Consider the following 25349-nt stretch of genomic DNA (forward strand, 5'->3'; position numbering starts at 1 on the left):
AGAAGTGGCGCTGTGGCTCAAGTGGTAGAGCACTAGCCTTGAGCTGAAGAGCTGAGGGACAGCGCCCAGGCCCAGAGTTCAGGCCCCACGACCGGACCAAAAAAAAAAAAAAAATGTCATGGAGTTGGGTGCTAAAGGCTCATGTCTTTAATCCTAATTACTTAGGAAGCTGAGATCTGAGGGTCACAGTTCAAAGCCAGCCCAGGCAAGAAAGTCTGTGTGAGACTCTTATTAATTAATCTAATTAATCACAGAAAAAGCTGGAAGTGGCACTTCAGCTCAAATGGTAGAATGTTATCTCTAAGCAAACTGGACAGAGCCCAGACCCAGAGTTCTAGCACAGGAGTAACAAAAAGAAGAAATGTTATGGACTCATTTCTTGTCATCCCTCCAATAAATTTGGTTTTCAGACAGGTCTCATAACTCACAATTTTACCTCAGACTCCAAGAGTCTAGATTATAGGTATGCAACACCATGCCTGGATCCCTAAATAGAATTTTTTTGTGCTAGTTCTGGAGATTGAATTCAGGTCCCTTAGCCTATTCTGCTTGAGGCTGGTGTTCTACCACTTGAGCCATAGCTCCAAAAATTTCCAGCTTTTTGCTGATTAACTGGTGAAAGAATTTCCCTGGATTTTCATGCCCAGGTTGACTTCAAACCAGAATCTTCAGACCTCAGCCTCCTGAGTAGATAGCATTACAGAAGTGAGCCACCAGTGCCCAGACCTGCAGTAGATGTTTATCAATAGCTTTGAAACATGGGAAATGTCAAGCATTCATAAAAATGGTGATATCAATATGACCTTGTACCCATCCCTCATCTCAGCAGTGTTTAGCCATGAACGTCCTATGAACAGCAGACCTGACCCATCCCAGGTCTCGTGTTAATGGAGAGTAGTAGACAAAAATAAGTAACAGTAGGCCAAATCAGATGACCATAGGCATGTGAGAGGCAAGGGAGGATATTGTTAAAGCTGGGGGTTGTTGGCTTACACTATAATCCCACTACTCAGGAGGCTGAGATCTGAGGATCACAGTTTGAAGCCAGCCCAGGCAGGAAAGTCTGTGAGACACTTATATCCAGTTAACTACCAGAAAATCAGAAGTGGCTCAAAGTGATAAAGCACTCTCTTTCCACCTCCACTCCTTCCTTCTGCCTGCAAAAGAGCTGGGCACCATGGGGCTGGGAAGGTGGCTCAGTGGTAGAGCGCTTGCCTTGCATGCTCGAGGCCCTGGGTTCAATTCCTCAGCACAACATAAGCAGAAAGAAAAAAGCCGGAAATGGCGCTATGGCTCAAGTGGTAGAGCGCTAGCCTTGAACTGAAGAGCTGAGGGACAGAGCCCAGGCCCAGAGTTCAGGCCCCACGACCGGACCAAAAAAAAAAAGATCTGGGCACCAGTGGCTCATGCCTGTAATCCACCAAGGTTCAAAGCCAGCCTGGGAAGGAAAGTCCGTGAGACTCCTTTCTCCAATAAACCACCAGAAAACGAAATGGCGCTGTGGCTCAAGTGGAAGAGCTGAGGGACAGCACCCAGGCCCAGAGTTCAAGCCCCATGACTGACAGAGAGAGAGAGAGAGAGAAAAAAGAGACAGACAGACAGAGCGCAAAAGGTGCGAGCACTCACAGACCTTAGGGCCAGAGTCCTAAGATATGACCATAATAGCATGGATTATAGGGGACAGTAACAGAAGGTGACAAGGGAGAGGGCAGAGTTTATCATTGTGGGGTCATGACCTATTCGTAGTTTGGGGATTAGAGCTGGGATTTAAGAGTTTAGCAGTAGAGCATCTGCCTAGCAAGCATGAGACCCTGAGTTTAAGCCTCAGTACGGCCTCTCAAAAATAATAATAAATAAAAAGAAGAAACAGAAAGTGAGAGAGAGAGAGAGAGAGAGAGAGAAAAGAAAGGAGGGCGGGAGGGAGAAAGGGAGAAAGCAAGCAAGCCAATCAGCAAGCAAGCAAGCCAGGCACTGGTGGCTCACTCCTGTAATCCTAGATACTCAGGAGGCTGAGATTTGGGATCATGGTTCAAAGCCAGGTGGGGCAGCAAAGTCCAGAAGTGGTGCTGTGGCTCAAAGTGGTAGAGTGTTAGCCTTAAGTGAAAAAGCTCAGGGGCACTGCCCAGACCCTGAGTTCAAGCCCCATGACAGACCAAAAAATAAAAAAGAAAGAAAGAAATAAAAAAACACATTTGAAAACCTAGGATGGATGCTGGACATGTGACTTAAGTGGTAGAACACTTACCTAGCAAGTATGAGGCCCTGAGTTTAAACCCCAGTACCACAAAAAACCAAGTAAACACCTGGGCTGGAATGGAATAGAATAGAAACAGAATGTGTATTACACAAGGCACAACTAAATATTACATCATGAGTGTGATTTTGCACATGTGTTTCTATTTTCTAGGCTATATTCTAAATCTTACTTCTGAGATGAGCCAGGTTGTGAAGGATTTGTGTGGGAGACCCAGAAGTCATGCTGGGATCTGAGGCTTGAAAGTTTCTGGCAGATACATTTGTTTGACCCATGTGTGCTTAAAAGTTTTTTGTTAGGCTGGGAAGGTGGCTCAGTGGTAGAGCGCTTGCCTTGCATACCTGAGGCCCTGGGTTCGATTCCTCAGCACCACATGAGCAAAAAGAAAAAAAGCTGGAAGTGGCACTGTGGCTCAGGTGGTAGAGAACTAGCCTTGAGCTGAAGAGCTGAGGGATAGCGCCCAGGCCCAGAGTTCAGGCCCCACGACCGGACCAAAAAAAAAAAAAGTTTTTTGTTTTCAGGGCTGGGAAGGTGGCTCAGTGGTAGAGTGCTTGCTTCGCATGCATGAGGCCCTGGGTTTAATACCTCAGCACCACATAAACAGAAAAAGCTGGAAGTGGAGCTGTGGCTCAAGTGGTAGAGCACTAGCCTTGAGCTGAAGAGCTGAGGGACAGCGCCCAGGCCCAGAGTTCAAGGCTCACGACTGACAAAAAAAAAAAAAAAGTTTTTTTGTTTTCTTTTTCAGCTGGGATTACAGGTGTGAGCCACTGGCACCTGATTCCACTTTTGGCTTTTTTTTTTTTTTTTTTTTGGTGCCAGTACTAGGGCTAGAGCTTAGGGTTTGGGTACTATCCCTAAACTCTTGCTCAAGACCGGTGCTCTACCATTTGAGCCACAGCTCCACGTCTAGCTTTTTGGTAGTTAACTGGAATTGAGAGTCTCATGGACTTTCCTGCCTGGGTTGACTTTGAGCCTCAGTCCTCAGATCTCAACCTTCTGGGTAGCTAAGATTACAGGCGTGAACCACCAACACTCAGTTAAAGTGGTTTCTTGTTTCTTTTTCTTTTTTTAACATCAATTAGTTGCACGAAGGGGTTATTTTTTGACATGTTCACGATGTTCCTTTATTACACGCGACTCTTCATCACTTTCCCTTCTTCCCTCTGCCTCTTTTCCCAAATTGAAAAGAGAAGCTTTCATTCAAAAATGAAGAGGTTTTATCCCAGACGAGTTGTTGGCACTGTGATCATGGCTGCTGGCCACACTTGGCTGCAGTTGGGCACAGATGGCTGCTAGGGTCAGGGTGTTCACACCCCCAGAAGGCCCGGCATTAGCAGCTTCCGCCCCAGCCCTGTGAGCACCTGCTATCTGTTCCCCTGCTGTAGAAAACTGGAAGTGTGTAATAGAGGCATGTTCAAAGAGCATCTGAGGACCTGCGAGGGTCTGCAGGCCGAGCTCCCTGCACTCCCAGTCCTCATGCCCACGTCAGCGGGTCATGGTCAGCACACTTCGACATCTAGTCTTTCAGAGACCGCCTGAAGGATAGGGCCCCCATCCCCGTGGTATGGGAGGGAAGGGCGGTACTAACTCCCGCCCTGTCTGTTCTCATCTTCAACAGAGCTGTGGGGTGGACTTTGAGGTGAAAGCTTTTGCCACAGACGTCACAGATGGAGAAGAGGACAAGATCCCCAAGAAGTAAGGATTGTGGGAAAAGGGCTGGGAATGTGGCTTAGTAGTAGAGTGCTTACCGAGCATGCATGAAGCCCTGGGTTCAATTCCTCAGTACCACATAAACAGAAAAAACTGGAAACAGTGCTGTGGCTCAATGGTAGAGCGCCAGCTTTGTGCACAAAGAGGCTCAGGGACAGAGCCCAGGCTCTGAGTTCAATCCCTAGGATCCGCCAAAAAAAAAAAAAAGAAGAAGAAGGAAAAAAGGGTCTCATGAACTTTCCTGCCTGGGCTGGTGATGCTCAGATCTCAGCCTTTTGAGTAGGTAGGATTACAGGTGTGAGCCACTGGTGCCTGGCTCTCTTTTCTTTCTTTATCCAGATAGGCTCCCTCCCCTGGTCCTGAGCCCTTCCTGTCCCCTCAAGTCCCCATGTCCTGCATGCACATCTCTTAAGTGCTTACCATAGCAATCACAAGGTGTCACGGTCACTTAGCACTCCGAAGCCTGGTCTGACAGCCTGACAGAGTGAATGAAGGAGGCCACTGGGGGGGATCCTGACCTCAGGCCTGTGCACACACAAAGAAGGGACTAAGACAGGTGATTCAGGACAAGGCCCGTGCCTTCCCTCCTCTACTGAGGGCATCGGGAGTGCTCCTGAACCCTCAGCTCGTCTGTGGGGAGAGGGGAGGCCAAGCTGTAGCCAACACTCATCTGGACTCCGCGCCTTTTCCCTCAGGAGCTCTGTGCGCTTGCTCATCCGGAAGGTGCAGCACGCTCCACCTGATATGGGCCCCCAGCCCTGTGCAGAGTCTTCCTGGCAGTTCTTCATGTCGGACAAGCCGCTGAACCTCTCTGTCTCCCTCAGCAAAGAGGTAACCACTGCCCCCTCCCCAATTCCTAACACTGCTCTTCCTGCACCAGTTTGTAAATGGCTGGCTTCCTCATCCTCCTGTACAGATTTTGTTCTAGACCTTTCTCTAGAGGAAACGTGGCTATCACCTCATCTTCAGACACCTTGGTTCTTGGGAAAAGGCTGACTCTAAAAAGCCCTAAGAGCTAGGTGCTTGTAGCTCACACCTGTTATCCTAGCTACTCAGGGGGCTGAGATCTCAAAATGGCAGTTCAAAGTCAGCCAGGCAGGAAAGTTTGTGAGACTCTTATCTCCAGGGAAGCACCAGGAAAAAAAGTAAGACCAGAAGGGTATGGCTCAAGTGGTGCTCACGAGCCACAGCCTTGAGCACAAGAGCCAAAAGCCAAACCGGAGCCCAAGGCCCTGGGTTCAGCCATCTTTGGGGTACAGACAGGAAACTGGGAAGAGGAAGAGAGAAGCATGCATGACGATTAAACAGTCTTGATTTAAATAAAGGAGGGAAAAAGTGGGAGGAGCCAACTCCTGAGCTGAAAGATGCCACCTTGCCCCACTCACCTCCTGCCTTTTCAGCTGTATTTCCATGGCGAGGCCATCCCTGTGACCGTGACCGTGACCAATAACACAGAGAAGACGGTGAAGAAAATCAAAGTCTTAGGTAGGAACTCCTTTTTTTTTTTAATTGTTAGTATAAAAGTGATACATTCAGGAATTAAAGTTACATGTCAGGTAAAGCGTACACTTCTTTTTGGATAATGTCACCCCTTCCTTCACGCTCTCCTAGTTTTCCCTCTCACCCCTACCCACAAGTTGTACTGTTCATTTTCCATAGTGTCCAGTGAATAGCACTGCTGTCTTTGTTCACCCCTTGTCCCTTCATGTCTGTGCCTCCCCTGTAGGAACTTCTTTTGAAAACTGGAAAGCAAGGTGTTCTAGAATTCCTCAGTCTGATCATATTTTCTGAGGGCTACTGTAGTCTGATAAGGTCTTCCTTCCTTCTTTCCTTCTTTCCTTTCTTTTTGTCTATCATGGGGCCTGAACTCTGGGTCTGGGCACTCTCCCTCAGCTCTTTAGTTCAAGACTAGCACTCTACCACTTGAGCCACAGTACCACTTCCAGCTTTTTCTGCTTATGTGATGCTGAGGAATCGAACCCAGGGCCTCATGAATGCAAGGCAAGTGCTCTACCACTGAGCCACGTTCCCAGTCCTGTTAAGGTCTTTCTGTGTCCTCTCTTCCTCTCTGTCGTGACTAACAGTAGGACCTTCGAATCCTCTTCTTTGGGGCTGACAAGACCCCTGATCCTCTCATGGTTCTGTTGTTCCTTTCCAACTAGAGCCAGATCTCATGAGAAGGGACCAGTGAGAATTTTTGTTGACAAATGCAGCACAAATAGCAGGAAAGGCCCTGGATGGAAAGCTGAGTCTCAGAATTCACAGGGGCAGCTCCCTGCTGCCTCCTCACTCCTCCCGGGGCTGGAAGGAAAGCGCCCGGATGCAAATGCTTTGTAAGTGGTGAAGTGTGACGTGTCATCTCCATGGCCTCTTGGGATGGCTGACCCTAGTCATGTACTTCCATGACCGTGTGTTATTCCTACATCATCGCACAGGACATCAAGGTGCAAAATGGGCTGACCTGGAAGAGTAACCTCTAAACTCATTTAAAAAAAAAAATTGTAGTGCCGGGCGCTGGTGGCTCACGCCTGTAATCCTAGCTACTCAGGAGGCTGAGATCTGAGGATCGCGGTTCAAAGCCAGCCCCGGCAGGAGAGACCGTGAGACTCCTATCTCCAATAAACCACCAGAAAACCGGAAGTGGCTCTGTAGCTCAAGTGGTAGAGCGCTCGCCTTGAGCTGAAGAGCTGAGGGACAGCGCCCAGGCCCAGAGTTCAAGCCCCACGACCGACCAAAAAAAAAAAAAAATTTAGTGTGGGTCTAGGGCTTGAGCTCAAGGCCTGGGTAATGGTCCTGAACCTTTGTACTCAAGGCTAATGTTCTACTTCTTGAGCCACAGCTTTTTGGCAGTTAATTGAGATAGAGTCCCTTGTGTGATCCATCACCCTGCTCCCAAGATTTGACTTACATTTTTATGGTATGTTAGTTTAGTTCATATGCCTTTTGGTCTTATTAGGTCCTGTAGTTATGTAACATGTTACATGTAGCATCTAATACACTGGTCCTCAGACTAGTGGGTGTCTGCCCATTCAGGCAACTCTCACAAAATACCACAAACCATGTGGCTTATAAACAGTTCTGGAGACTGGAGGGTCCAAGGATAAGGTGCTGCCAGGCTTCCAGTCTGGTGAAGGCTTTTTCCGAGTAGCCGAGTGCCATCTTACTGTGTCCACTCGTGATGGAAGGGGCCTCTTTATGAAGGCACTAATCCTAGTTCTGAGTGCCTCACCCTATAACCTAGTCACCTCCCCGACTTCTTTATACCGTCACTGTGGCCTTCAGACTGCAGCATGCAAAGTAAGAGGACAGGAACAAACCTTCAACCTTAGCAACAGCGTGGAGAAAGAATTATTTGGTACTTTGATTATGTGCCACCAGGAGACTGAGGTAGGAGGATGATAAGTTTGAGGCCAGACATGGATAAGTAGCAAAACCCTATCTGAAAATATATGCGCATGCATGTGTGTGTGCACACACACAATAGAATTGTTCTTCAAAGTTATATGAATTGTAACAACAAAGCTACTAACCTTGGAAAAAGATGATGAATTTTCTGAGACAAAATGTTAATAACTTTCTATCAGCTGAGCTCTGTGCTGAATGCACACATTGTTTCTTTCTTTCTTTCTTTTTTGTACCAGTCCTGGGGCTTGAACTCAGGGCCTGGGCACCGTCCTTGAACTTCTTTTGCTCTCTACCATCTGAGCCACAGCACACTTTCAGCTTTTTCTGTTTATGTGGTTACTGAAGAATCAAATCGAGGGCTTCATGCGTGCTAGGCAAGCGCTCTACCACTAAGCTATGTTCCCAGTCCCACATTGTTTCTTTTTTTATCCCTCAAACTTAATCTTAAAGAGATTACAAATCATCTTTTTATTTTTAATTAATTTCTAATTCAAGGCCTTGTGCTTGCCAGACAGAGGCTCTATCACTTGAGTTACACTTCAGCCCTTTTTTTGCTTTAGTTATTTTGTTTTAAATGGATTAGTTAATTTGGGGTAGGGTATCATGATTTTCCTATAGTCAACCTTGGACTTCAATTCTCCTACCTAAGGCATCTTTTTTTTTTTTTTATCTTTTTATAATTGGGTGTTGATAACTGTTTTCCTGAGCTGGCCTTGAACTTCAATCCTTCTGATCTCTGCCTTTTGAGTAGCTGGGATTACAGGTATGAGCTACCACATCTGGCCCAAAATTCATTCTTTTTTTCGGTTGGTCATGGGGCTTGAACTCTGACCTTGGGTGCTATCCCTGAGTTCTTCAGCTCAAGGCAAGCACTCTACCACTTGAGCCACAGAGCTACCTCTGGTTTTCTGGTGGTTAATTGGAGATAAGTTTCACAGACTTTCCTTCCTCAAGCTGGCTTTGAACCATGATCCTTAGATCTCAGCCTCCTGAGGAGCGAGGATTACACGCACGAGCCACTGGCGTCCAGCCAAACTTATTCTTTTAATTTTCACAACTTCCCTGTGAGTTAGATGTAATTATCACTGATTTCACTTGTAGGAAGATTGAGGGTTACAGGAGTTTAAGAATTCACCTCACAGTTCATGGCTAAGCAGAGAAAATTTGAGCCCATTATCAGGCCAAAGGGCCTAACCTCCTTTCTACTAGGTTACATCCTTAGTTCAGTCCTATGCTTCTAGCTGGTTCCTAGAAAGCTTGGAGAATGTGAATGCTGATGATCGTTAGGTAAGATAAAGAATGTTGGAGGCTGGCGCCAGTGGCTCATGCCTGTAATCCTAGCTACCGAGGAGGGTGAGATCTGAGGATCACTGTTCAAAGCCTGGGCAGAAAAGTCTGTGAGACTCTTATCTCCAATAAACCACTAGAAAACCAGAAGTGGTGCTGTGGCTCAAGTGGTAGAGTGCTCACCTTGAGCTGAACAGCTCAGGGATAGCGCCCAGGCCCAGAGTTCAAGCCCCACGACCCACAAAAAAAGGGGGCAGGGGATGTTGGAAAGGGGCTGGGTTTGGAGAGCAGGATCAAGGACACTCACAGGAGGGAGCAGAGGAGGGGATCCCAGAGCTAGGCCTGACAGTGTGGCTGAGTCCAAAGTTGGCACAGAACAAGTTATCTGTGAAGAGAAGTGACCTGAGCACAGAACTTGGAAATGGCAGCCTTTAAGTCAGGAGGAACCGGAAGCAGATGGAGAAGCCCGGCTGGAGCACCGGAGAAGCTGGGGGGCCGCACGCCCATGACCAGGGCCCCAGAGCTCCTCACCTGGCTTGTGTCCTCCCTTTGCAGTGGAGCAAGTGGCCAACGTGGTTCTCTACTCCAGTGACTATTACGCCAAGCCGGTGGCCACAGAGGAAATACAGTAAGTAGAGGTTGTATTTCCACTTCCTGGGTAGCCCGCCTTTGTTGTTAGGGTCCTCTTTGTTCCTTAACTTAAGAAGGAACTAGAACATTACCACCACCACCACCACCACCACCCCAGCCTCTCTGTCTTCCATTTCCTTCCCTTTTCTCACTTGGAGGACTGCAAAGAAAGTTTAGCAGCTTAGACCATAGGAGGTCTAAGATGCTGGGCATCCTTGCTAAGAAGTGAGGAGAGGAATCAAGGTGGGGGTATCACCTGGTGGACAACAGGGCTTTTCTGGGTAATCTTGGCATGAGTTGTCGGATGGTCAGAAAGCAGCTGCCCAAGCCAGGACTCTTACACTTGAAAATCTTTTTTTTTTTGGGGGGGGGTGCTTGAATCAGAGCCTTGGTTCTCTCCCGGAGCTTTTTTCGCTCAAGGCTCATACTGTACCACTCATGTCCCAGTTCCATTTCCACCTTTTTTTTTTTTTTTTTTTGGAGTAGTTTATGGAGTTAAGACTTTCCTGCCTGGGCTGGCTGGCTTCAAACCACAATCCTCAGATCTTAGCCTCCTGAGTAGCTAGGATTACAGTCATGAGTCACTGCACCTGGCTTGAAAATCCTGTACCAGTGACAACTGGACTAGAAAGGTGGCTCTGCTGTGAGCTCATTGTGGCAAATGATTTTTCAAAACCAAAGGAAAATCCTGTGATGACTTTTTCTTGTGGGCAGGCTTTGATTTGTGCCACCAAGTCAGATAGATTCATTTAATACCAGGAGAGAGAGAGAGAGAGAGGGAGAGAGAGAAAGAGAGAGAGAGAGAGAGAGAGAAGTTATACCCCTCTCCTCTCCTTGGAAGGTCCTTTTTGCTTAACTGGTGCGTTCAAAGTACTGTCACAAGAACTGTCACCAGGGTTACAGGAAGTTTAGGGTGTGGAGTAGTAGGATGACAGTGTGAAAAGATAAGCTGATTTACTGAGATGATATTACATAATACTTAAAAGTAATACTTAGCGTAAACTATTGCTCAAAACAAATTTGAGCTGATGTCTAAATATAAGTCTACAAAGGAAGGAAGTAGGAAAGAAGCACAAGTCATTAGCAGACTTCCCTAAGCCGGGCCCGTGGTTTGTCCCAGGGCACACACTTGCCTTCTTGGGGCGGGGGAGGTCCTGGTTGGTCTTCAACAGAAGCTCAGCAAGAGTGGGCCAAATGTTCCAGATTTTCTCCCAATCTAGACTCCGTTGTCGCGTCCTTTATTAAAACCATGGGTGCTTTGGAAGCCATTCTGAGATTCCTGTGAGGGTTGGGAGGGAGATTGGAAGCTAGGCCAGATCGTGTCTGCTGCTGATTAGCTTTCTGTCACTGAGACAGATACTTAGGACAACTGAAAAAAGGCAAGATTCACTTTGGTTCCGTTTCAAGGTTCCAGTTTATCACGGCCAGGAAGGTGTGGTGGAGCAGACTTCTCAATATGGCAGCCAGGAGGGAGGGGTGGCCCAGTGAGCTTTCTTATTCCACCTAGGCCCCCAGCCCATGGGGTGGTACTACCCACATTCAGGGTGGGACTTTCTGCTTTAGTTAATTTCCTCTAAAATCTACCTATAATATATACAATGCATACACACACATATGCATACATATGTATAGTTGTGGGAGGGGGAAGGTTATACTCAGGGGCTCAAGCTCTACCACTTGAATTATGTCCCCGAACATCAGTCCCTCAAGCTGACAATCAAGATCATCACAGTGCATCTCAGACTAGAGGTCGTTCAGTATGAGTGACTGTGCCAGACCCCACTACTCCTGGAGCTCCTCAAGTCAGATCAGATCTGACTTTGTACCAGCTGCCTGTTGTCCAAGTCCAGGCCCCAAAAAACCCTAGAAGGTGACCCCTAGAGACCTGGCACAGTCATTTGGCAAACTGCTGCTCCTCATCACCAGGCCAGCCCCAAGGACCCCGCCTACCTCAGTCCCTTTAACACTCTGCTTTTGTCACTGCTGCTGCTCTAATCGAGCTCCTTAGAGATTCCACCTAGAGTTAGATGGGACAATGTGGGTCACCGGTGACTCCAGCAAATTCTATAAAGATCTTCCTGCATCCTCCAGAAGCAGGATAAGCCAAAGCTGCTTTAAACTCCCCAGGGAAGTCCTTCCCTGGGGGCAGTTCAGCCCTGAAGACGTCTCGGGACTTGCAATCCTCATGGAGTAACATGGTCAGGCCGCACCCTGCCGCCTTCTGCTGGGCACTAGGCTATGGTATGCTGCGAGCAGCCAGGGCTCTGCAGGCTCAGAACCGGTGGGTGCATGGCTATGGCAGACAGGAAGCAAGAGCCTTCAGCACAAGGCACATGAATGACAGGGCCAGGTATCCAGCTTAGATGCGGCCTTGCGATCCCAGTGATTCTGTGTCCCTGCGCCTGCCCCATACCTGCCCTTGGCATGAGGGTCCTGTAGCCCGACTGCTGATGGAGCGTCTCCAGCAGGGAGCACATGTACTGTTTTGAACACACACGAGCCTGGTCTGTGCTGTTCACAAGGCTCTGGCCTCGTGCAGCTCCCCAGCCCACCATCGGCCACATGCTCACTGTCCTAACAGTAACTGTTTGAGTACAAAATGACCTCTTCAGCAGGGTGCTGGTGGCCCAAGCCTGCAATCCTAGCTACTCAGGAAACTGAGATCTGAAGATTGAAATTCCAAGCCAGCCAGGACAGACAAATCCAAGAGATTCTTACCTCTTATTAACCAGCAAAAATCCAGAAGTAGAGATATGGCCCAAGTGGTAAAGAATCAACCCTGAACAGAAAAAGCAAATTGAGAGTGTGAGGCACAGAGTTCTGACTGCAGTCCTAGTGCGCACACACACAAATACAAAGAAAAAAATAAACCTTTCCCATATGGTCTTGTTGGTGGCCCTTCCATAGAGTACCTGCTGTTCACCGGGCTCAGGAAGAGACCGTCTGGGCTCTCTGAATTTTGGACAGCTGGTCATAACTTGCTTTTGGCTTTGTCTTGTATTTTGAGACTAAGCTACTCACTCGGTAGCTCAGGCTGGCCTAGCACTCTTCTTCCCTCAGACTCCTGAGTGCTGGGATTACAGATATGTGACACCATGCCCATTAGTTTTTTTTTTTTTTTGCAGTAATCTTTTTTGTTTTTTGCCAGTCATGGAGCTTGAAGAGCCTAAGCTCTTCTGCTCAAGGCTAGCACAATACCACTTTGAGCCCACAGCTCCACTTCTGGTTTCCTGGTGGCTAATTAGAGATAAGAGTCTCAGGGACTTTCCTGCATGTGCTGGCCTTGAACTCTTATCCTTAGATGGCAGCCTCCTGAGTAGCTAGGATTACAGGCATGAGCCATTAGTGCCCAGCCCCATCAGTAGTGTTATATAACTGCATAGAATGTTCTATAAATTCAGCTCTTACCAGTAGGCTGAGGGTCTCGAGGAAATGTGCAATATTGTTTGTCACTCAGCCTGTGTATGCTGAGCTTCCACTGACATCGTGTCCCTGTCCTGGTAAGTCGCCAGCGAACTTTGATCCTGGAAAATGCTCCCTGGCAAATAGCGTCTTGTGGGGTTGATAGTGACTCTGATGTTTATAAATGTCCTCTGTTTTCTTTCTTCAGAGAAAAAGTGCCACCAAATGGCACTTTGACCAAGACGCTGACTCTGTTGCCCCTGCTGGCTAACAATCGAGAGAGAAGAGGCATTGCATTGGATGGGAAGATCAAGCATGAGGATACAAACCTGGCCTCCAGCACCATGTGAGTCCTCTGCCCAGAGAATGGCCATCCACGTGGCTGATGATGTCCTGTCCCCAGGCGTCTGAATGCTGGCACCCCAGCAGGACAGGATGGAATAGTGTTAAAGGCACAGTGCACAGACCTGGGGGCCCAAGCAGGGCTCTCATTCCCTCCCTGGCATGCTGTCATGATTCCCCCGAGGGGTACAGCCTTGCACCCACCCAGCCTCACTTCCTACCCAGTGGGTGGTGCTGGGCAAGTGACTGGAGCCCGCTGAGAACTTCCGTTTTCTTATGGGTCTGACGGGTGTGGTTAACGGTTGCCATCTCAGAGTTAGACTACTTGCCCCTCATGTCTGAGGCCCTGCTAGAGTGACCAGGTCAGTGGACCAGGAGGAAGAGGGAAGGGTTCCTTCTCTGCTCTGCTTCCTAGCACTCCCCTCATCCTTCTCCTTTCTGTTTGGGCAGCCTTAAGGAAGGCATAGACCGGACTGTTCTGGGCATCCTGGTGTCTTACCACATCAAGGTGAAGCTTACAGTGTCAGGGTAAGTGTCTGGAGCCAGGGTCTGGTCTGCTGCATCTTGGTGAGAACTGTCAGGGCTGACTGGCAGGCAGGCAGACAGCAAGGAAGGTCCTCCACACTCCTGCTGATTCCCAGATAGTCTGGAATCTTTGGGGAGATTTAATTTGCCAGCCTTCGCAGCTCTGTCTTGTTTCCATACAAGAGTGGTGATACCCAGAATCTTTTTTTGTTGTTGGCCATGGGGCTTGAACTCTAGGCCTGGGAGTTGTCCCTGCACTCTTCAGATCAAGACGAGCACTTTACCAGTTGAGCCACAGCACCACTTCCAGTTTTCTGGTCGTTAATTGGAGATAAGAGTCTCATGGACTTTCCTGCCAGGGCTGGCTTTGAACCATGATCCTCAGATCTCAGCCTCCTGAGTAGCGAGGATTACAGGTGTAAGCCACTGGCACCTAGCATATACCCATAATGTTAAGAAACAATCTTAGTTATTTTTTGGTGAAATCAGTATTTTTAATCTCACCAAGATGAAAAACAACAACTTAAAATTTCACTTTCCTTCCTAATCCTGTTGCCAAAGACTCTGGCTTTTTATGTTCATGAACCCTGGTTAGTTTGGCTGTGAAATGCGAGTTCATGCATGTGACCATGTTTCTAAGTAGGTAAAATGTTACCCAGATTTCACCAGGGGCAAAAAAGAATATATCTGCTCTGATGTCTGATCAGTACAATGTTTGTGCTCTGTTATCATTTTCAAAGTAGACTGGTGCTTTCTTCCCTTTTCCCTGTATGGATCTAAAAACTGTGTGGAATTTCACTTAGCCATCAAGAAGAAGAAGTAACTTTGGGTCCATACCCATGAGTTCAACCATGCACAAGTCAGAAGTATTTGGGAAGAAATGTATATGTACTGGATATGTAGACTTTTTGTCTTAGTTATTCCCTTATATGATATAGTCTCACAACTATTTATATAGCATTGCATTGTATTCAGTCTTTCTTTCTTGCTTGCTTTCTTGCTTTATTTATTTATTTATTTTTTTTGGTTGGTTGTGTGGCATTGTCTCAGCTCCTCAGCCCAAGGCTAGCGCTCTATCACTTGAGCCATAGCACTTCTGGCTTTTTCTGCTTATGTGTTAATGAGGAATCGAACCCAGGGCCTCATGCATAGGAGGCAAGCACTCTACCATTGAGCCACTTTCCTAGCCCCTTTTTTTTATTTGTCAGTCATGGGGCTTGAACTCAGGGTCTGGGCACTGTCTCTGAGCTCTTTCTCTCAAGGCTAGTGCTCTACCATGTTAAGCCACAATACCATTTCCAGTTTTCTAGAAGTTAATTGGAGATAAGAGTCTCACAGATTTTCCTGCCACAGGCTGGCTTTGAACATCAATCCTCAGATCTCAGTCTCCTGAGTGGCTAGGATTATAGGTCTGAGCCACCAGCACCTGACTTGTATTCAGTATTATAGGAGATGATTTCCAGTATGTAGGAAGACGTGAAGGTTATACACAAATACTACAGCATTTTCCTTAAGAGACATGAATATTGTCCACAGAGGCTCTAGAACCCATGCCCTGTGGCTATGGAGGGGCAGGCACAGGGACATCTGTGATTGGCCTCTGGTGGCTGTGGCTGGGAGATTCTGTTGTTTGGAGACAGCATCTCTCTAAGTGGCCCACGGTGAGTGTAGCTCCTGATGCTCCTGTCTCAGCTTGCTGAGAGGGTGCAAGGGTTACAGGTGTGAACCATCACACCTGGGGGGGCCTGGGGAATCCTGATTCTGTGGCTTGCACTTGAACCAAGGTGATTCTGCTTCTTGGACAATCATCTTGAGAAAGAGAGTAGGTCATAAGCACAGGGGAGGGGTTGAGCTTGGACATGATGGGGTGCAGCCATCCCCGGAGTTGTGAGTTGTTGAGGGAGGAAGCGTTCTGCTCCTGAGTGGGGGCAAGTGAGATGACAGTCACCAGAGCTTCTGTTTTGTCTTTCCTAGATTCCTGGGAGAGCTCACATCCAGGTAAGCCTCTTCTTCTCCCTTGCGCCCAGGAGGCCAAGGGCAGGGAGAGGGGGATGAAGCAGAAGCCAGCAAAAGCTAGTTTCTGAGTGGCTGTGTGGAATGCCTACTTCCTCTGGTGTGTGGCTAGTAGGTATGAGGCCAGGGAGACTGTAAACAGGTCTGCCTCTGGACAAGGATGTACAACTAACACTCCAGCCCCTAAAAACTAGCAACACAACTGTCACGTGTATGTATGTGCATGTGTGAGTGTGACAAAATAGATATATCAGGAATGTTATCATTTAACCATTTTAAGGTGTACCACTCAGTGGCATTAAGTGTACTTACAGTGTTATATACCCATCCCCACTACCTAGGTCCATTGAGAACGCCCCAGTTTTTTTGGTGATTAATTGGAGATAAGAGGCTTATGGACTTTCCTGCTTGGGCTATCTTTGGACTGCAATCCTCAGATTTCAGCTTCCTGAGTAGCTAGGATTACAGGCATGAGCCACTGGCACCAGACTAAGAAACATACAGACACAGACACACAGACACACTTTTTTTTTTTTGGCCAGTCCTGGGCTTGAACCTAGGGCCTAAATAATGTCCCTGAGCTTCATCTACTCAAGGCTAGTACTCTACCACCAAGCACATTCCCAGACCCAGCTTTTTCTGTTCATGTGGTGCTGAGGAATCGAACCCAGGGCTTCATATATACTACCCAAACACTACCACCAAGCCACATTCCCAGCCCTATGTGTTTTGTTTTTTTGTGCTTTTTTTTTCTTCTGATCCTGGGGCTTGAACTCTGGGCCTGGGCACTGTCTTTGAGCTCCCTTTGCTCAAGGCTAGCACTCTACCACTTGAGCCACAGCGCCACTTCTGGCTTTTTCTGTGGTTAATTGGAGATAAGAGTCTCATAGACTTTCCTACCCAGCTTGGCTTCAAACTGCATTCCTCAGATCTCAGCCTCCTGAATAGCTAGGCTTATAGGCCTGAGCTACCAATGCCCAGCTTAACAATATTTTAAAAACTAATCTTTGACTAGGTTTTCACACACTTTGACTAAGTTTTCGCACTAGCTCTCCCCACAATACGTCACTGCAATTACTGACCAGAGGTGTGCAGACCTAAAAACGCTGGCTGCTTCCCCATGCCTGGACCGCATTCCAGAGCCCGCAGTTCTAATGTCTGCTCAACCACCTCCTCACTCTTGCTTCCTCTTGTTCTAAATCCAACTGAATTGTCTTTTGTCAATCTCTGCAGTGCAGCTTTCTGAATGTGATCTGTAGGGGTGTGTGTGTGTGTGTGTGTGTGTGTGTGTGTGTGTGTGTGTACTTATCCATTTGCATTCTTCTTTCCTTCTAGTGAAGTGGCCACTGAGTTGCCATTCCGCCTCATGCACCCCCAGCCCGAGGACTCAGGTCAGTCTCTAGCCATTTACTACTGGCAGATGTGTTACGTACTCATCCCTAGTCTTTTTCTTTTTGGTGCTTGTCCTGGGGCTTGAACTCAGGGCCTGAGTGCTGTCCCTAAGCTTTTGTACACAAGCTTGAGCCACAGATCCATTTCCAGTTTCTTGGTGGTTAACTGGAGATAAGAATCTCAGACTTGGGCTGGGAAGGTGGCTCAGTGGTTTCTGCCCAGGCTGGCTTTGAAATGCAATCCTAGCTAGGATTATAGCCGTGAGCCATGAGTGCCCAGCAACCTAGACTTTCTGGACTCAGCCTGTTTCCAGCTGTCATCCTTGGGGTTTCAGGATCTGCTCAGCACTGAGCTTGCCCTTCTCCAGGCATTCATAAGATGATATACTTCTTTTTCCCCCTGGTCTCAGTCTGGGCACTGTCCCTGAGCTCTTCAGCTCAAGGCAAGCGCTCTACCACTTAAGCCACAATGCCACTTCTGGTTTTCTGGTGGTTAATTGGAGATAAGAGTCTCACGTACTTTCCTGCCTAGGCTGGCTTTGAACCATGATCCTCAGATCTCAGGCTCCTGAGTAGCCAGGATTTCAGGCGTGAGGCACCAGCACCTGGCTGGTGATATATACTTTTAGAAGTGGTGATTATAATGAGACTACAGAAAACATTAGGAGAGGGTCAGGCTGGGGTCCTACCCTCGCTCATTTGATTTATAAATGCATCAACTCCTATATCGATGCTAAGTAAAAAAATAGAGGCAAGGGGCTGGGAGGTGGCTCAATGGTAGAGTGCTTGCCTTGCATGCATGAGGCCCTGGGTTCGATTCCTCAGCACCACATAAACAGAAAAAGCCAGACGTGGCGCTGTAGCTCAAGTGGCAGAATGCTCGCCTTGAGCTGAAGAGCTGAGGGACAGTGCCAGGCCCAGAGTTCAGGTCCAAGACTGGCAAAAAAAAATAGAGGCAGGAGCTTGGGAACATATCAAAAATCATCTCACTATCATTGTAAAGGAATGAGCTGGATGATATATGTATTCAATTGTGAGGAATCACTTTTTTTGTCGTTCATGGGGCCTGAACTCTGGGCCTGGGCGCTGTCCCTCAACGATTCAGCTCAAGGCTAGCGCTCTACCACCTGAGCCACAGCGCCACTTCCAGCTTTTTCTGCTTATGTGATGCTGAGGAATGGAACCCAGGGCCTCATGCATGCAAGGCAAGCACTCTACCACTGAGCCACCTTCCCAGCCTGAGGAATCGCTTTTAAGGAAAGCTAAATGAGAGGCTGGGCATGGTGGTACATTTCTTTAATTCCAGCATTTGGGAGGTGGAAGTAGGAACATCATGAATTTGAGGCCAACCTGGGCTTCATAGCAACAGTTCTGTCTCAGAAAGAGAGTAAAGAAAACTTAAGTGAGAAGTGAAGGAGCTAGCTCAGTGGCAGAGCACATGCTTAGCATGTGCCAGACTCTAGGTTTGGTTCCTAGCTAAGAAGAATAAAAGAGTAGCCTGGTGCTGGTGGTTCATGCCTGTAATCCTAGCTACTTAGGAGGTTGAGATCTGAGTATTTGCAGCTCAAAGCCAGCCTGGGCAGGAAAGCCCATGAGACTTATCTACAATTAACCATCAGAAAACTGGAAGTAGCACTGTGGCTCAAAATGGTAGAGCACTAGCCTTGAGCAAAAAAGTTTAGGGACAGTGCCCAGGCCCTGAGTTGACATGACAATGACAAAAACAAACAAAACAAGTAATTGAAACAACAGAAATAACATAAGTGCAAATTCACAAATTCTGAGGCAAAAGTCTCCACTTACAGAAAAATAGATTGGTGGACAGGAATGAAAAGAAAAATGAACCTGTGTGCATGACAACTCTTTATAACTATCCTAATAAAGAATGTTTTGTTTTCTTCCTATACTGGGCCTTGTGCTCTTGCTTGGCTTTTTCACTCAACCTTGGGGCTTTACCACTTGACACATACCTTCACTTCAGCTGTATTGTGTATGGAATTAAGATGCTTTCATGTGTCTTTTATGGAAATTATAAAGAGTGTCACCCAAGGGCATGTCATAGTATATATGGGGTTGCTTTCTGGACCTTAAGACAAACTTTGCAACTTGATTTAGGAAAAATGGAGTTATTTTTCTTCACTTTATGGAACTAATCATTATGACTCAGTCACTATGGCCCTTACATTAGGCATCTCACACTGTCTGGATAAAACATTCACTTTGCTAGGCACTAGTGGCTCACGCCTGTAATCCTAGCTACTTACGAGGCTGAGATCTGAGGACTGCAGTTTGAAGCCAGCCCGGGCAGGAAAGTCTGTGAAACTCTTATCTCCAATAAACCACCAGAAAACCAGAAGTGGCGCTGTAGCTCAAGTGTCAGTCACGGGGCTTGAACTCAGGCCTGGGTGCTGTTCCTAGCACTCTGCCACTTTGAGCCACAATGCCACTACAGGTTTTCTAATAGTTAGTTGGAGATGAAAGTCTCATGGCCTTTATTGCCCAGGCTGGCTTCCAATCATGCTCCTCAGCTCTTAGCCTCCTGAATAGCTAGGATTACTGGTGAGCCACCAGTACCTGGTGCCATTTTATTTTTATGGTGTTACTGGGGTTTGAACTCACAGCTTCTTGCTTGCTAAGCCGGTGCTCCATTGTTGAGTCACACCCTTAGCCTCCCCCACATTTTATTATCCCTTCTCTCTTGCCTCTCTACCCAGTCCAGGGGTGCTGACGGGATCCTCCCGTGGTAGACTTCAGAGCCGAGGGTCCCAGCTAATGCCTATCTATGCTGAGCACTGTGGGGCACCAGCCTGTCTTTGGGGTCCTTGTGTCCCAGTGACTCTCAAAGGTACCTCTGCCCGTGCTGATCCTGCTGGCTTCCAAGTGGGCTCAAGTATAAAAGCAGAGATTCACCATCAGCCCCGTCCACAGTGCCCTTCTACACCTTCAGTAGCTTTCGTTCTTTTTCTTTGTTTTTTTTTTTTTTTAAATCTTGGGCCAGTCCTAGGGCTTCAATTCAGGGCCTGGACGCTGTCTCTTAGCTTTTTCTCTTAAGGTTAGTGCTCTACTGCTTGAGCAACAGCTCTGCTTCTGGAGATAAGAATGTCCCAGACTTTCCTGCCGGGGCTGGCTCCAAATCTTGATCCTCTGATCTCAGCCTCCTGGGTAGCTAGGATTACAGTCATGAGCCACTGGTACCTGGCCCTCAGTAGCTTTTGTTTTTGTTTTGCCAGTCCTAGGGCTTGAACTCAGGGCCTGAGCACTGTCCCTGGGCTTCTTTTGTTCAAGGCTAGCCCTCTACCACTTGAGCCACAGTGCCACTTCTGGCTTTCCCTGTTTATATGGTACCAAGAAATGGAACCTAGAGCTTCATTCAGGCTAGGCAAGCTCTACCACCAAGCCCCCTCAGTAGCTTTTAACCATGCCAGACTTTTATTAGGTGGACAGGAAACTAAAAAAGAACAAAGCCCACTCGAGGTGGTGGAAATCCCACCACAGGAAAACCTGACCTGATGCTGAAAAGGCAACATGTCAGCAGAATTTGAAAAGGGAAGAGCCTGGAGTGGGTGGCCCAAGCTCTAGAGCAACCTTGGGGTGCTAGTGGAGGCCAGGGCCCAGAGGTCAGCCTTGAGGGCGGGGGGGGGCAGGGGGGAGCTCTTGTGCCTGGAGCCGCATGGTCAGGCCTGTCCCTGGCGGCTGTGGCCTGGAGTGTGTCCAAACTTAGGCAGAAATACTTGGAAACGATGAGCAATGTCAGAAGGTGAGGACCATCGGAGAAAGGGCCTTAGAGGTGCAATGGTAATTGGAGATGCAGTTTTAGGGTGTAAAGGGTGTAGTACCCTGTTAAAAGTGATGGCTGGTTTGTGGGGTGCAACTCTGGTAGCACAGCTCATGGGTAGCATGTAAATCACATGCAATTACATATCTCTAGCTTTTATTACCACTCAAACTACAGGAGATGTGGTGCTAATCTCTCTCTCCCTCTCTCTCCCCCACTACCTTTGGCTTACAGCAAAGGAAAGGTAAGCCATTTGAATGCCGCTCTGATTACCTGTATCTTGTGATTTCTCTTCCCATGCAGGCCCCTTTGCTGGTGTCTGCACAAGTTCCTGTGTCGCTTTGCTCCCAAGGGCTTAGACACAAGAACTTTAAGGCATGTGTACCCATTTACCCTGGATACATTTCTTATGGGTCTTTTTCTGTGTGTGTGTGTGTGTGTGTGTGTGTGTGTGTGTGTGTGTGTGTGTGTGTGTGTGTGTGTGTGTGTGTCTGGAATTAGGGATTGAATTCAGGGTCTTGCACTCTCCCTTAGCTTTTGTAGTGCTCTGCCACTTGAGCTGCAGCTCCACTTCTGGCTTTTTGCTGGTTAATTGGAGATAAGAGTCTCCCTGGTTTTCCTGCCCAGGCTGGCTTCAATTTGCCATGCTCAGATCTCAGCCTCTGGAGTAACGGGGATTACAAGGCATGAGCCACTGGTGCTGGCTGTTTTTCTATTTTAATTTGTTATGGAGTCTTTCAACAAAAAACCCTTGAGCAAAGTGGCATGCTTCCTTGCTTCATTCTGGGTAAACCTTGATCATTTCCTTTGCTGCAATAAAAAAAAGATCAAGGGTTTTAATTCATTGGAGATTTCATCCTCAGCTTCAAAGAGGACTCACTGATCACAATGTTTGTTTTCTCTTAGTGTTCAGGATGAAAACCTGGTTTTCGAGGAGTTTGCTCGCCAAAATCTGAAAGATTCTGAGGGCACAGAAGGGAAGAAGGAGGAGGCTGTGCAGGATGAGTGAAGAGTCATTCCGGATGCCTGAAAATGGCTGTGCTATGCTTCTTGATGCCGCAGCTCAGGCCTCCCTCCCTTTTTGCGCCCCCCGCCCCCAGCTCCAGTTCTCCTTTGGTTATGCTAGATATGAAAGTACAAATCTCCCTCCAGAAATAAAGCTGTATTTTGAGTCCTGAGAGCTTGAGTCAGGCTGATTTGCTAGGGAACTGGACTGGTGTCACCAACAGAAAAGCTGCTGGAACTGAATGGTAAGCAAAATGTCTAGAAGAAAGGCCAGCCCTGGCCCTACAAGGTGACAGGGCACCGGAAGTCTCTGTGCTCACCTAGTGGTCCTGGTGGGTCCAGGGCTTCCCAGGTTTCTAGTATATACAAGTTGCTTCTCTGAAAATGTATTGTGTGGAAGGGGGGATTAATTTCTTGACTAATCCTCTCTCCAGGACCCCCTTGGGAACAAACTGATGAGGAAACAAGTGTAGGCAAAAAACAAAACAAAACCTTTATCACTGATTCATCTTTGGTATCCAGGCCATGCTTGAGCTCTAGGCTGTAGGTTAAGTTTCTATAGAGTACAGACGTGGTTAAGATAACGAGGAAAGGGCTGGGAAGTTGGCTCAGTGGTAGAGTGCTTGCCTTGCATGCATGAGGCCCTGGGTTCGATTCCTCAGCACCACATAAGCAAAAGGAAAAAAGCTGGAAGTGGCACTGTGGCTCAAGTGGTAGAGCGCTAGCCTTGAGCTGAAGAGCTGAGGGACAGCGCCCAGGCCCAGCGTTCAGGCCCCACGACCAGACCCAAAAAAAAAAAAAAAAAAAAAAGATAAAGAGGAAATTGATGTAATAGAAGGGCCCTGAGGGCTGGGAATGTGGCTCAGGGGTAGAGTGCTCACCTAGCATGCATGAAGCCCTGGGTTCCATGCCTCAGGACCACATACACAGAAAAAGCTGGAAGTAGAGCTGTGGCTCAAGTGGTAGAGTGCTAGCCTTAAGCAAAAGAAGCAGGGACAGCGCCCAGGCCCAGCGTTCAGGCCCCACGACCAGACCCAAAAAAAAAAAAAAAAAAAAAAAGATAAAGAGGAAATTGATGTAATAGAAGGGCCCTGGAGGGCTGGGAATGTGGCTCAGGGGTAGAGTGCTCACCTAGCATGCATGAAGCCCTGGGTTCCATGCCTCAGGACCACATACACAGAAAAAGCTGGAAGTAGAGCTGTGGCTCAAGTGGTAGAGTGCTAGCCTTAAGCAAAAGAAGCTCAGGGACAGTGCCCAGGCCCTGAGTTCAAGCCTCAGGACTGGCACACACACACACACACACACAAAGCGGGGAGCAGGGGGCCTGGAATGGAGTGGTAAGAAACCCTTATTGAAGGTAAACTTGAGCAGCCAAGTCTGGGGTGGGCACAGGCCAGCAGAAGCTCAGCCCAGAAGATGAAGGGCATGCTGTCTGGGTCTGTGTAGCCATTTGTGTGCCCCAGTCTCTGCTCTCCCAGTTTATAGTTCTTGGCAAGAAGAATCAAATAGGCGGGGCTGGGAATGTGGCTCAGTGGTAGAGTGCTTGCCTAGCATGCATGAAACCCCGGGTTCAATTCCTCAGTACCACATTCATAGAAAAAGGCCAGAAGTGGCGCTGTGGCTCAAGTGGTAGGGCACTAGCCTTGAGCACAAGAAGCTCAGGGACAAATGCCCAGGCCCTGAGTTCAAGTCCCAGGACTGGAAAAAGAAAAAAAAGAATCCAATAGGCTTAGCTTTGGTCATAAGGACTGACACTCTATGGCCAGTGGTGCGGAGCCCAGCCCTGGGGATGGATTGTTCTGGAAAAGGAGTTCACTGTGAACCAATAGGCTTTCTAGTCAGAATGTTATACTGATATCAAACATGAAAGGAGAAGGGCTCCTGCCATCAAGGGATCCCTCTCCTGGCCATGAGACCCACCAGCCTGGTGCCAGGGAGCCTGAGCGAGCACTTGGCAGCCACAGGGCACCTTGGGAGATGTGTGGCGCTGCTTATGGTTTCAAATAAAAGGGAGCTGTAGACTGGGCGCCGGTGGCTCATACCTGTAATCCTAACTACTTAGGAGGCTGAGATCTGAGGATCTCGGTTCAAAGCCAGCCCTGGCAGGAAAGTTCGTGGGACTCTTTTTTTTTTTTTCTTGGGTCCGGTCGTGGGGCCTGAACTCTGGGCCTGGGCGCTGTCCCTCAGCTCTTCAGCTCAAGGCAAGCACTCTACCACTTGAGCCACCTTCCCAGCCCCCGTGAGACTCTTATCTCCAATAAACTGCTAGAAAACCGGAAGTGGTGCTGTGGCTCAAGCGGTAGAGTGCTCGCCTTGAGCTGAAGAGCACAAGGACAGTGCCCAAGCCCAGAGTTCAAGCCCCAAGACAAAAAAAAAGTTGGGTGCTGTTGGCTCACACCTGTCATCCTACCTACTCAGCAGGCTGAGATCTGAGGATCGCGGTTCAAAGCCAGCCCGGGCAGGAAAGTCCATGAGACTCTTTATCTCCAATGAAATCACCGGGAAACTGGAAGTGGCACTGTGGCTCAAGTGGTAGAACGCTAGCCTTGAGCTGAAGAGCTCAGGGACAGTGCCCAGGCCCAGAGTTCAAGCCCCAAGACTCTCTCTCTCTCTCTTTCTCTCTCTCTCTCTTTCTCTCTCTCTCTCTCTCTCTCTCTCTCACACACACACACACACACACACACACACTGAAGTAGACCTGTGGCTCAAGTAGTGAAACACTAGTCTTGAGCAAAAATGCTCAGGGACAGCACCCAAACCTTGAGTTCAAGCCCCAGGACTGGCACATAACAGGGGTCAGGAGGTCTGCAGATTTCTCTATAGCTCAGCATGCTCACAAAAGATAGGGTGTGAGGAGGAAGGGTTATATGTAGGAAGAACTTCTTCGGATTGGGTTTCTGGGACTCAGCAGCGCTGGAGGACTGGACAGGGCATCAGCTGCCTATGCTTGAAGGCTCCAACATTGGGAGTTGTCCAGTAGAGGTCCAGATTGCTTGAGCCTTGGGGCTGGATGTGGAAGGTCCACTGTGTGTGTACAAACCCTACATGGGGCCCACACAGGTGAAGCAAGGTTTGGATCTGTGTATTGACTTTGAGGCACCCTAGTATGGGCAGGAATGAGGGCTAATAATAATAATAATAATAATAGTGCCGGGTGCCGGTGGCTCACATCTGTAATGCTAGCTACTCAGGAGGCTGAGATCTGGGGATCACAGTTCAAAGCCAGCGCGGGCAGAAAAGTCCGTGAGACTCTTATCTCCAATAAACCACTAAGAAAACCAGAAGTGGTGCTGTGGCTCGAGTGGTAGAGTGCTAGCCTTGAGCTGAAGAGCTGAGGGACAGCGCCAAGGCCCAGAGTTCGAGCCCCACAACTGACAGCCCTGGGGGCTTTTAGGGTGGTGCAAGCTCTGAGGAGTCATGGCTGTGTCATGATGAGCTTTTCTCTTGCTTCCAGCAGGGGGCGCTCCCGGCAGAACTCTTGGGCCGGCTGTGTCAGGGCTGGGCCTTCACTGGGCAGCACCAGTTGAGATGAGATGATTGGTCCTGCATTGCTGGATGCCAGGACACACTAAGGGTGACATGAATGGGTCTGGCCTTTGGAACCGTGCAG

At 48.2% G+C, this 25349-nt stretch overlaps 1 protein-coding gene across 1 annotated transcript in view; it reads left to right on the top strand.

Annotated features, from left to right (window-relative positions):
• Nucleotides 1-21906, top strand: part of Sag (S-antigen; retina and pineal gland (arrestin)) — a 31978-nt gene extending 10072 nt beyond the window's left edge. Inside the window, exons 7-16 of the mRNA XM_013022640.1 lie at nucleotides 3873-3949; nucleotides 4660-4795; nucleotides 5365-5449; nucleotides 9212-9284; nucleotides 12897-13034; nucleotides 13481-13558; nucleotides 15530-15553; nucleotides 16904-16959; nucleotides 20969-20978; nucleotides 21641-21906. Of these exons, the coding sequence (XP_012878094.1) occupies nucleotides 3873-3949; nucleotides 4660-4795; nucleotides 5365-5449; nucleotides 9212-9284; nucleotides 12897-13034; nucleotides 13481-13558; nucleotides 15530-15553; nucleotides 16904-16959; nucleotides 20969-20978; nucleotides 21641-21743 (780 nt within the window). The 3' untranslated portion in view covers nucleotides 21744-21906. The remainder of the gene's footprint in view (nucleotides 1-3872; nucleotides 3950-4659; nucleotides 4796-5364; nucleotides 5450-9211; nucleotides 9285-12896; nucleotides 13035-13480; nucleotides 13559-15529; nucleotides 15554-16903; nucleotides 16960-20968; nucleotides 20979-21640) is intronic.
• Nucleotides 21907-25349: the final 3443 nt, after the last annotated feature.

This window comes from Dipodomys ordii, unplaced genomic scaffold (genome assembly GCF_000151885.1).
Source record: "Dipodomys ordii isolate 6190 unplaced genomic scaffold, Dord_2.0 Scaffold1, whole genome shotgun sequence".
In the NCBI taxonomy this organism is placed as follows: domain Eukaryota; kingdom Metazoa; phylum Chordata; class Mammalia; order Rodentia; family Heteromyidae; genus Dipodomys; species Dipodomys ordii.